This window comes from Entelurus aequoreus, linkage group LG02, assembly GCF_033978785.1.
Source record: "Entelurus aequoreus isolate RoL-2023_Sb linkage group LG02, RoL_Eaeq_v1.1, whole genome shotgun sequence".
NCBI classification, from domain to species: domain Eukaryota; kingdom Metazoa; phylum Chordata; class Actinopteri; order Syngnathiformes; family Syngnathidae; genus Entelurus; species Entelurus aequoreus.
The window spans coordinates 49,379,475-49,391,486 of NC_084732.1; the positions used below are offsets into that span (position 1 = coordinate 49,379,475).

A 12,012-nucleotide genomic window follows, 5' to 3' on the forward strand; every position below is an offset into this window, starting at 1 on the left:
ATAGCAATGCAAACCAAAATAAACAAAGGTCGGTGTTGTTCGGTTGAAATAAAGGCACTAAAATCACGTCATCGTGTCGCGCGCATCACGTACGTGCGCATGACGTCAGAGGTAGCGAACGAAGTCTCACGCCAGGAACACAGCGGCCATTTTTTCTCGGTAGCACGGCTTCCTTGCAGAGTGTCACCCGGAGTGTTGCGATCACTTTGATAAGCTTACAAGTTTGAACAAGTGTCGGGGAGGCTTATCGACGCATCCGACGTCCAAACGACGGGACAGAAGCCATGCCAGTGTTGTCTTCTGCGAAGGTTTTTCGCTGACATCCTTGTCCGAGTAGAGGCTTGTCTAAAAGTGTCGCCCAAATGGAAATGGTGCCCAGCGAGGAGAACCAGTTTGTATCGAAAGAGGTGAGCTGAACTCTTGGCTGTTTGCTGACATCCCGAGTTATCGTCCAGTGAGCGAAAACAACGTCTGTGATGCGAGAAGTTTACTCCAGAAGTGTTGTTTAGAGGCTAATTCTCAGCTGCTAACTGTTAGCTAAACATGACTTGGACGGCCTATCGTGACATGGATAATAACTCACATTGGCGTTGCAGCTAACGTTAGTTGGTGGCTGCTGTCACTACGTTAAATATAACATTTGAGCTTTAGCCTAATTCTCAATAAAGTGTCCAAATTACGAATTGGACTGACTGACAACAAGTTGTGCATCTTTAAATGCTATTTGCTCAACAAACAGTTAGCAGCTGCTAGCACAGTTAGGCTAGCCAATGTCGTCTGATTAAGTCCAAATATTGTCAACAACTCCAGCTTGCTAAACTATCGATAATGCAATATTTACATAAATATACATGTATTTCAGGCGTCCTGGTTGTTGCTATAGACATGTGACGCCCCTTTTATTTGTCATTTTTCTGTCTTTTGTTGACGTTTTCCAGGTTGTTTTGAAATGGAAGTTTTTAGCCCATCACTTTATGCTAGCTAACGTGCGTCAAAGGGTCATAGTCAAATGTGCCATCACACTTCTCTCAGTAGTGTCAAACAAGTTTTGGGATTTTTAAAGCATTTAGATTGTTTAAAGGTGTTGGCCGTCGACGTTTTAGCACGCTTTATCGACTTGGTAGTCAGCTGTCACTTAGCCTTGTTTGTTCTGCTCCATTTGACTTGATGCTTTCTAATTCTATTGTTAGTGTGCAACTATGCAAATTACAAAATGTTCCTTTTTTATTAAACTAAGCTTTTTGTATTTCATGAAAAAATATCCCCCCCATGTTATACATTTAGAAATGTAGCCGCTGGTGCTTATTTGCTGTTCAATCTTTATTATTTTGAATTGCCGAGATCACAATTTGATTGATTGAAACTTTTATTAGTAGATTGCACAGTACAGTATAGGGCTGGGCGATATGGCCTTTTTTTTAATATCTCGATATTTTTAGGCCATGTCACGATAAATGATATATATCTCGATATTTTGCCTTAGCCTTGAATTAACACTTGTTGCATATAATCACAGCAGTATGATGATTCTATGTGTCTACATTAAAACATTATTGTTCATACTGCATTAATATAGGCTCATTTTAAACTTTCATGCAGAGAGGGAAATCACAACCAAGTCAATTTACCAAAACTGTATTTATTAAACAGTTATTAAGCAGTGGAACAAACATTCATGTCATTTCAAAACAGAAAGTGCAAGATTGTCAGAGACATTTTTAAACAAGCTACGAGTGCACTTTTGTGCATGATGTCACTAAGATGACATATCAAAACAACACTAAATTAAAGTGCACTTTTTGTACAGAACGCCACTACAATAGTTTAAAACAAATAAAGTGCACTTTTGTGCATGATGTCACACAAGATATTTCAATAACTCAAATAAAAATGAGCTGCATAATAGGAAATCAAATCGCTATGTGGTAGGTTACTACAGATGTAATCTCCTTCTGTTGTTGACTATTTGTTACATACGGTGTTGATGTGGAAATGGTTGCCTCTGCATTTTGTTGGTGTGGCACTGAAAAGAGATGTTGACATTCGGAGTAAGTACTCTTCATTCTCTAGCGGGTAACTTTTCAAATGATGCTACATATTAGCAGTAATGCTACTTTTTGTAGCAACACTTTTGCCCCACAATTGACAAATTACGGTTGTCTGTTCGACATTTTCCCACTTGAAGCCAAACCACAGCCAGACGATGGACCCCGTGCTGTTTTTCTTGGGAAATAATTATTCCTTCATTTGTTACCAGATTTGCACCTTCTTTCTCTCGTATTACCACTCGCACCACAGCTAACGTTACCCATGCTGCTACCTCTCTGCTCCGAGAGGGCGTATACGTATGTGACGTATGTAAGAAGGTGCGCTTGCTGTCTGTGAGAAGGAGAGACAAGAGTGAAAAAAGCCTGTAGTGTAATGCCCACAGCTAAAAGCAACTGCGTGAGAACATATACTCGAATATCACGATATAGTAATTTTCTATATCGCACAGAGACAAACCCGCGATATATCGAGTATATTGATATATTGCCCAGCCCTAGTACAGTACATATTCCGTACAATTGACCACTAAATGGTAACACCCAAATAAGTTTTTCAACTTGTCGGGGTCCATGTTAATCAATTCTTGGTACAAATATATACTATCAGCATAATACAGTCATCACACAAGTTAATCATCAGAGTATACATTGAAATATTTACAATCCGGGGGGTGGGATGTGGAGGGGCTTGGGGCGGGGGGGGTTAGGTGTGGTTGATATCAGCACTTCAGTCATCAACAATTATAATCCATATTTACCCCTATATGTCTAAAAGGCTGCCACAAATTATTTTGAGTTCAAATATGTATTAATCATGGTGGATTCATTTGTAGTCCAGCTAAAGCTGGGCGCCCCTAAAGGGACATGGATGTTTTGCGAGATTTCCCAAAAGTTTTTTTTTCCTATGTTAGTGAACCAGAAGTAAAACAGACACAGCGACGGTGAACCGGAAGTGAAACAGACACAGCGATGGAGGAGCGGGAGCATGCGGGAGCCTACCCATCATCTGTGCTCTGTTGTGGGACCATAATACGATTTGATGTCTTTATATGTTAAGCCAATATTAAAATAGAAATTGGCCCTAGTGTGTGAATGTGAGTGTGAATGTTGTCTGTCTATCCGTGTTGGCCTGTGATGAGGTTGCGACTTGTTGTCTGTCTATCTGTGTTGGCCTGTGATGAGGTGGCGACTTGTCCAGGGTGTACCCAGCCTTCCGCCCGAATGCAGCTGAGATAGGCTCCAGCGACCCCAAAAGGGACAAGTGGTAGAAAATGGATGGATGGATAAACTTCTCCCACGGATGATGGGTAGGCTCCTCCATCGCTTTGTCTGTTTCACTTCCGGTTCACCATTGATGTGTCTTTTACTTCCGGTTCACTGACATAGGAAAAAAATAAAAACATTTTCCCTCCATGTGCCTTTAAGGGGCTTCGTAGCGATATGGCTGAAAAATGTACCACGATATACGTTTTTATATTGGTCGATATTGATAACTTGATATTTTTATGACCTATGAAATATATTGGCAAGGAGAAAATGTATTAAATGTTAACATGTTTATTTCAAATGTAACTGCTCTGATTATGAAACCCCCAGCTATCAAGGCAGAAAGAAAAGGACATTTAAAACACAACCATGGAAAAACACAATTCTGAAATCACAGTAAACACTTAACAATAACCTCTGTAAATTAACATGCAAAAAAGGGAAATATGTAAGAAATGCTTAATAAAGTGTAACAAAATAGGGCAAAGTGTTAAAATGTAAATACAGAGAAATCTGACAAAACAGTTTTTGCAGGTTTACTGCCAGGAAGTTAGATACAAGCGGTAGAAAATGGATGGATGGATTCTTATTTAAGTATGGAAATTTGTTTGTTATGCAGTATATATTTAAATATTTTGGGACCAAACAATTTTAAAGTAGAACATTTGTTATATTTTCGTATTTATTTTATTTATACAGTCATGCACTCGACTTCCTACCTGTTGTTTCCGTACATCTGAATAGGGAACGGACAAGGGTTGAAAAGAAAAGATGAGCGTGGCGAAAGACTATGGTCCGTGAAAAAAAAATCCCTGTTTTATTGACAATTCCTTCGCTCTCTGCCGCACTCTCTGCTACATTCATTTGTATTTTCTCTTTTCACTACATGCAGAGAATCAACAGCGAGACAGCAAGATGGCCCAACCAAACTTGATAGTTGATACTGTTACGCAATTGGCAGTTAAGCACGTCTCTTCCATTACTCATTGGTTACTTCCCGTTTTGTTAGGTTACCAGACCGCGAGTGGCTTTGTTTATGCAACCAGCCATACTTCATTCTTTCCGTTTTTTTCCTACCAAAAAACCCATATATATAATCACATTTTTTATTGATATTGATTACGTGTCTATTGCGATATATTGATAACTTTTTATCAGCCCAGCCCTAATTCCAACGTTTCATTTAAGCTTGCTGCAAGTGACTTCACTGCACCTTATTCATAACTGAACTAAATTCCTTTGACATTATGTTACTATAAATGAAACTGGACCAGCCAGGTTCAAACTTTGCACCCAGTTAAAAACATTTTTACTTTCAGATTTAAACATGTTTGTTTTGCTTGTCCCAAACTTTTTGGAGCGTTTGTTTGACATTTGAGTTCAAATCAGGCTTCTCTACTGTTATTTTGACTAACTATTCCACTGAAATTGTTGTAAAAATGTCAGTCTTCATTGTGTGGTTTGGTGGATTTTAATTTAAAAGTACGTTTTAATGTTTGATTGAATCTTATCAGCTGGTGCTTATTGATACTTTGAACTTTGATAATATGTAACCTTTACTGCCTTTTAAATCAGGTATAGCTGCCCAAATATTAGAGCCTCTACTGCTGTGCTATACATGTGGCTTCATGTCGGCACGCTGTGATTATATCCATGGTAAAAATACCCTTTAATCTTATAATACACTTGTGTGTAGTCAGCTGCAGCTTCTTTATGGTACGTGCCACTCACTTTTTGCTAAGATTACAAACTGCACACGTGTTGAAAAATTATAAAACAAAAACAAAGCATGTTGCTTCCCCTATTGACAAGCATCCCAAATGCACTTTTTTTTTTAAGCAGACATGCTTTGTATAGTCATCCATTTCTGTGTCCATTACTATTAGGGTATGTTTTGGAGCTGCAGACAGTCTTTTTGATGAAATGAAGAGGATTTCTCAGGTAGCAATGTGTGTGTGTGCTGTGGGAAAGAGAAAGATTTGTGTGTGCTGTGGGAAAGAGCCCTTATCCAAGCATCTTGGTAGCAAGCTGCATGTACTACAGACTCATGAGTACCATACAATTAAAACCTTCATTTAGGACTTATCATAGCAAATTACACATGTAAACATACAAGACAAAACAAACAATGGGCTTTAACAGACTACTATTATACTACTTACTGTTTCCAAGCAAGATTTCTGTATGAAAAATATGATAATTAAAATACGCTGTATAAACTATGGGGTGAGTTGAAGATTTTAGAGGAAAAGCTATTTTTTTAGTTTATACTAGGGATTCAACTAAACTACGTAGGGCTGGGCGATATGGCCTTTTTTTAATATCGCAATATTTTAAGGCCATATCGCGATACACGATATATATCTCGATATTTTGCCTTAGCCTTGAATGAACACTTGATGCATATAATCACAGCAGTATGATGATTATATGTGTCTACATTAAAACATTCTTCTTCATACTGCAATAATATATGCTACTTTAAAACTTTCATGCAGAGAAGGAAATCACAACTAAAAAAATCACTATTTTTTTTTCATACCGTGTTGATCTGGAAATGTTTGCCTCGGCATTTTGATGGTGTGGGCGTGTGGCACCGAACGGAGATGTTGACATGCGGAGTAAGCACTCTTCATTCTCTAGCAGGTGACTTTTCAAATGATGCTACATATTAGCAGTAATGCTACTTTTTATAGCAACGCTTTCGCCCCACACTTGACAAATTACGGTTGCTTGTTCGACATATTCCCACTTGAAGCCAAACCACCGCCAGACGATGGACCCCCTGCTGTTTTTTTTGGGAATTCATTATTCCTTAATTTGTTACCAGATTCGCACCTTCTTTCTCTCGTATTACCGCTAGCATCACAGTTAACGTTAGCCATGCTGCTACCTCTTTGCTGCGCGAGGGCGTATGCATATGTGACGTATGACGTGACAGTATGTGAGGTGTGTAAGAAGGTGCGCTTGTCTGTCTGTGAGAAGGAGACACAGGAAAGAGTGAGGAGAGCCTGTAGTGTAATGCCAGCTGCTAAAAGCAACTGTGTGAGAACGCATACTCGAATATCACGATATAGTCAAGTATAGACAAACCCGCGATATATCGCGCATATCGATATATCGCCCAGCCCTAAAACTACGGTACAACTACAGATGATTATTATTACTGTTTTAAAAATACAATGATCATAAAACTGATTGATAACAATTTGATAAACTCACGGACCGGTGATACTGCTCATTTACTGGAGAAGCATGCTAGCAGAACATTAGCCATCTTAAATGCAAACACAAATACAAAGGACATTAGCGTCTTTCACCATTAAGAAACCGCACACCCAACTACAAACTTGTATCAACACATTGCTGTCTGAGCAACTGAACTATTCAAATGCGTACATTGAATCTACACATTATGCTATCTTAGATAGAGTGATCGATCTATAATGACAACAGGAAGTGAACTCGCATGTTTTTTATTGATCTTTAAAAAACACTAAAACCTTTACAAATCAAAACGAAAGACGATAAACATATTTAAGCACACAAAAATATGGCCAGAACAATATTCAATATTTCTTCTGCCAATGAAAGTACAGTATATTGTGTACCAATCTATTTAATGAATATTAAAATAAAAACTGGTTCAAAGATTTCAGTGTATGTATAAGTACTTTATGAGCACATTAAAAAATACAGTGATAATAATTACATGATAATTTAGGTCACAATAACCATGATGTAAAATTTTAATATCGCTACGTCCCTATTTTAACATTTACATAGTTAATCTTTGCAGTGCTAGTACGTAATAAGACAGAAGGTTGTATGTTCACTCTTTGAATTTTTGTTAGTTAAGGTTATGATACAAACTATCACTAAACATTGTGAAGAATTTACAAATTGAACAGTTAGTTCTTTACATAATTGTCACTATGAGTTGAAAGTAACATTATTATTCTTCAAATGACAGTATTTTGCTGTCTTCATGAACCAGGAAGTACATTTTACTATACAGATTTTGTTTTTTTCCTTTGCATTTGAATTTTTTGGTCATGTTTTAATCAAGATTTAAATGTGTAGCGTGGGCCTTGACATTTTTATGTAACCCTTTATAAAATGTAAATGGGTATGAAGTTTGAACTTTTTATTTCACTCGTCTGTTGCTATCCTTGCCACAAAGACTTGTTTAAATGTGGTTTGATAACTTGCTGCATGTGTTGTAGAAAGTCACACAACTTGTATTTCGACGGTCTGATCAGTAAAACTACCATGTGTGCTGGCTCTCTACGTTGCATTGCACAATTAAAAAAAATTGAACCTTTTACCGGCTTATTACAGATTAAATTTAGAAACTATGTATGTTATTCCGTCTTGTATTTCAGATCCAAAAAGCTGCAGAGGAGCCCAGAGTGCTGTGTATAATCCAGGACATTACCAGTGCGAAGACTGTCAATGAGAGGTTGACCTTTAACCTGCCAGCATCCACTGCACTCTCCAAACTTTATGAAGATGTCGCCCACAAAGCAGGATATGTGAACGGCTCATTTGACCTCGCCTGGGGAAACACACATGACATGGTTGGGAAATTTACTGTACTACACAAGTCATTACAATCTGGTTGTCACACCATCGAAGTGTTTTTGAATTTGGTTACACTTTTTAAAGTTGTTCCAATGAATATGTTCTGTATCTGAACCTTAGTGGAGCTGATTGGATGTTGGAAAGTCACATAGGGTTCTTTTTTCCCCCTTTCATTCAATAATGGATTTGTACATACCATTGTTCTAAGTAAACACAATATGATAGTGTTGTTACCAAATGTGATTGCTTATATTTGCTTAAGCTGAATGGCACAGAAGAAAGGCAATCCCTACGTGTGCATATAAACTACATGCTGTTTTGTGTTCATACTGGCTCCCTTTTCTTCGAGGAGCCCAAGGTAATCCTGATGCTGACCTAGCCCGGCCAAAGCCTAGGTGCTGTGAATGTTATCTCAGAGTAGGTCAATGGATTAAGCTACTGTATGTTTCCACCGGAGCCCTCTTGCTTGCTCACCCTCGGCATACGCAGCAGGACACAAGTGTGTGACTGCATAGAGTGCACATGTTGACTTGAAGTTACCGTACTTTCCGTCTATACATGAATGCTGTAAATATTCTCAAAAACAACAGTGGAACTCTTAAAGTGTTCCTGTGAGTTTAACCAGTTAGCAGAATGTGGCAAGCTAGTTGATTGAAAAGATTGTTGCCTAAAACTTCCTGTTTTGCACATTTAGGCACCTCTGGACCACAGCGGTGAAATGTCGCTCTTGAATTGTGGCTTTGAGCCTGGCGGAAAGAGGAATTTCCTTCAGTTGACAGACAAAGATGGAGTACAACCTCAGGTAACATCGGTGAGTGGTGCGCAATAAAAATAAGATTATTAAAATTAAGTGTCTGGCTTTCACAAAGTAAAAATGTACTTGATCCCAATGTGTTGCAATGAGTAGCTAATACCCCATCACTGAAGACACATCGAATGTTCAAGCTTTTGCTTTATATCAAGTGGATCCAATATTGGTCTACATAAAACACGGCTTTCTGAATTACATTTAGGTTAACTGCTATCCAACACATTATTGAAACCTGTAAAAATAGTGATTAAGTTATTTTACTGTAATGTGATACTGGATCTTAAACATGCAACCTGAGAGGTCACAGCTGTATTTATTACTGATATTTAAACATTTTCTCCACATACAATATATGTATGATAAAGAAGGATTTTAAGAAAATGTAGTTCATGGCCACGCAGATATTTTATAAATGCATATTTGTCTGTGTGTTGTCCACTCGTCCACACACAGACATATACTTTTGTCTTTAGAAACAGCCATTTGTATACTCCGGCCAGAGTAGAGTTTCAAGAACCTTTCATGAAGTTTCCTATGCCTCATGTAAGTGTGCGTTGATTTTAAAGATAATGTACACGTCATTGTACATCTAATATATCTGTGTTCAGTTTGAAGACAGGTGTTGCCACAAAGTCAGCTGTGGCTGCCTTTTCAGGCTTCTATTTAGACAAAATGCACATAACTGCTGGTGAATGTTTTTTTTGTGGATATAGATTGTTTGGAAATGCCAATCGTGTGGATGGAGAGATGTTTTGAAAAAATCCCCAATTGTGCGTACATATAACCGTGAAAGGGAGCATAAAGCTGCTGTGTTGGCGCACAACTGAAAATGTAAAATTTTTACCTATTAAGGTTTTTACTAGTATGTGTGTGTCCATGTATTCAGGAAGAGTCAGCAGCTGTAGATAGCAGTGGACTTGATGATTGCTCCCAAGAGCGCTTCATTGGACCCCTGCCGAGAGACAGCACAGTTGGCTGTAGTGGTGACTGCAGCCCCTCTTACTCTTACACCTCCATTCTTAACAAATCTGAGACAGGTATAGCTTGATTGCTGCGAAAATTTGTAATGTTTATGTTGTACAACCTCGCTGGCCAGCTGGCTTCTTAGCTTTCTTTCTCTCTCCACCACTCTAGGTTATGTGGGTTTGGTCAACCAAGCAATGACCTGCTATTTAAACAGTCTTTTGCAAACTCTGTTCATGACCCCAGAGTTCAGAAATGCACTGTACAAGTAAGTATCTCTTTAAATCCATAGGGGAAGGTTGCATTTTGGTAAATCATTTATAAACGCTACTTTTTTCAGCTGGGAGTTTGAGGACTCCGAAGAGGATCCAGTCACTAGCATTCCCTACCAGCTGCAAAGACTGTTTGTTCTACTTCAGACTAGTAAGAAACGTGCCATTGAGACGACCGATGTGACGCGCAGCTTTGGCTGGGACAGCAGTGAGGGTGAGCGTTCGCACTCTCCAGCGACTAGAATGTTGCTGTTTGAAGGGAAACATGACATGTCTTTACATTTATTTTCTTATGTTTTTTTATTAGCTTGGCAACAACATGATGTTCAAGAACTTTGCAGAGTCATGTTTGATGCCCTGGAGCAAAAGTGGAAGCAAACCGAACAGGTAGGAGAAAGAAGGGAATACCATCCCTCCATCAAAAAAACAAAATAAAGCAAAAAGGGCTTTTTATGAGAAAAGGCAAATATGCCAGTTTGGCTCAGAAGAGTTTTCCACTTAATTTTTTAGCTCAGGGGTGAAAGGACTGCAAACACTTAGGCCTGTGTCTATGCAGCCATGTGGTTGACATGGGACTAAATAAGCTTGTGATTACGTCTCATTGAAAATAATGCAAGTTATACAAATATGCAGTGTATTTGTATAATTTACTGCGGGCCTTGTGCTACATTTCGTGATTATGACACATTCCTATTAATAATATATAGTTTAAAAAAAATTAATCTATGTACGTGCGCATAACGGGAGAATACGTAATTATGCGTCGCTGCACTAAGGAAGAACATCGCTTTTTGTCAACATTTTTCCTTTTATTATTATCTCCGGAGCATAAAGTGGACATGGCAGTCCGTCGAAAGTGAATTGAAATTAGACATTGTAAAATGTTTTGGAAAGTGGATAAATGGCAATGAGCACTAGATGTTTGGATCAATTAAAAATATGTCAAATGGAACCTCAATTTACGAACCCCTCCATTTGCAAACATTTCGATTTACTAACTTTTGGATCTGTCCAAGTATGCCTCCGTGTGTGAATCATGTGTAATACAATCTGTGTATGAGCGCTTCATTCATTCATTCATTCAGTCATTCATTTTGTACGGCGCATGTAGACAAAAAAGCAGGGCACATAATTGTGGCGGAGCCCTCCACTCAGTCTCTGGACAGGAGACTTTGTAGTCACATCTCAGCGTTTCAGTGTGTGTGCCTTTTGTGTGTTTTTCCCCTTTTTGACAAGTTTTTGTCCATTTTGCTAACCTTAAATTGAGTCCCAAAAAGCAAACAGACCAGCGAGTGGAGGGTGGGGGTCCCCTGGCCCCGTCTTTCTCTCTCTCTTTCTGTTCCTTTCATTCAGCTCTATTCAGTGTCTATGTGGATGGATAATACTTTTTAAATGTTTATTATTGTAGAAAAATGGTTGTTAAGGATTATTGTGATATGGATCATTTGTGAGGGCATCCTACAGTATATAGCACAGTTCTGCTTGTTATTAAATATAACTTTGATCTAACACCCCTTTGTTTGATATACAGTTCATGTTTACATTGTTTCTAATGGGGAGCTCTCCTTCACTATACAAACTTTTAGGTTTACGATCCCTGTTCAAGAACCAATTAAGTTCGTAAATCAATGGTCCACTGTATCTCTGAATATGTGAAGTTATCCTATGAATTAAATAGTGATAACCAATGTAGTGGTCTCATTATTGACACCTCATCCTCCAAATAGCCTATCTCTCCCTCCCATGTAATGCCCATTACATTGTGCAATCCACAGGGATAGAAGTAAGGAGGCGTTTTTTAAGGGTTTGTCATGAATTGTTGTATTTGGTCTTTTTATTACTGTATTTTATATGGCATTTTTTGTGTTCTGTGTACAGTGTAAGTGACTTAGATGTTAATTTAGGTATAAGGTCCGACATTTACTAAAACTGAACCTCCAACGTTTCATATGTAGACTGAGGACCTACTGTATATACACAAAAACACAACTTGTTTGGCTGTGATTTGAGATACATACGAGGGGGACAAGCGGTAAACGATGGATGGATGATATCTGAACCCGTTTTT

The 12,012-nt window shown here is 38.4% G+C and overlaps 1 protein-coding gene across 1 annotated transcript in view; it reads left to right on the forward strand.

Moving 5' to 3' along the window:
• The first annotated feature begins 91 nt into the window (after positions 1-91).
• usp47 (ubiquitin specific peptidase 47) overlaps positions 92-12,012 on the forward strand; it is a 32,669-nt gene continuing 20,748 nt past the window's right edge. The window contains exons 1-7 of the mRNA XM_062028408.1: positions 92-407; positions 7,700-7,894; positions 8,593-8,709; positions 9,596-9,746; positions 9,844-9,940; positions 10,013-10,158; positions 10,252-10,331. Coding sequence (XP_061884392.1) covers positions 363-407; positions 7,700-7,894; positions 8,593-8,709; positions 9,596-9,746; positions 9,844-9,940; positions 10,013-10,158; positions 10,252-10,331 — 831 coding nt within the window. The 5' untranslated portion in view covers positions 92-362. The remainder of the gene's footprint in view (positions 408-7,699; positions 7,895-8,592; positions 8,710-9,595; positions 9,747-9,843; positions 9,941-10,012; positions 10,159-10,251; positions 10,332-12,012) is intronic.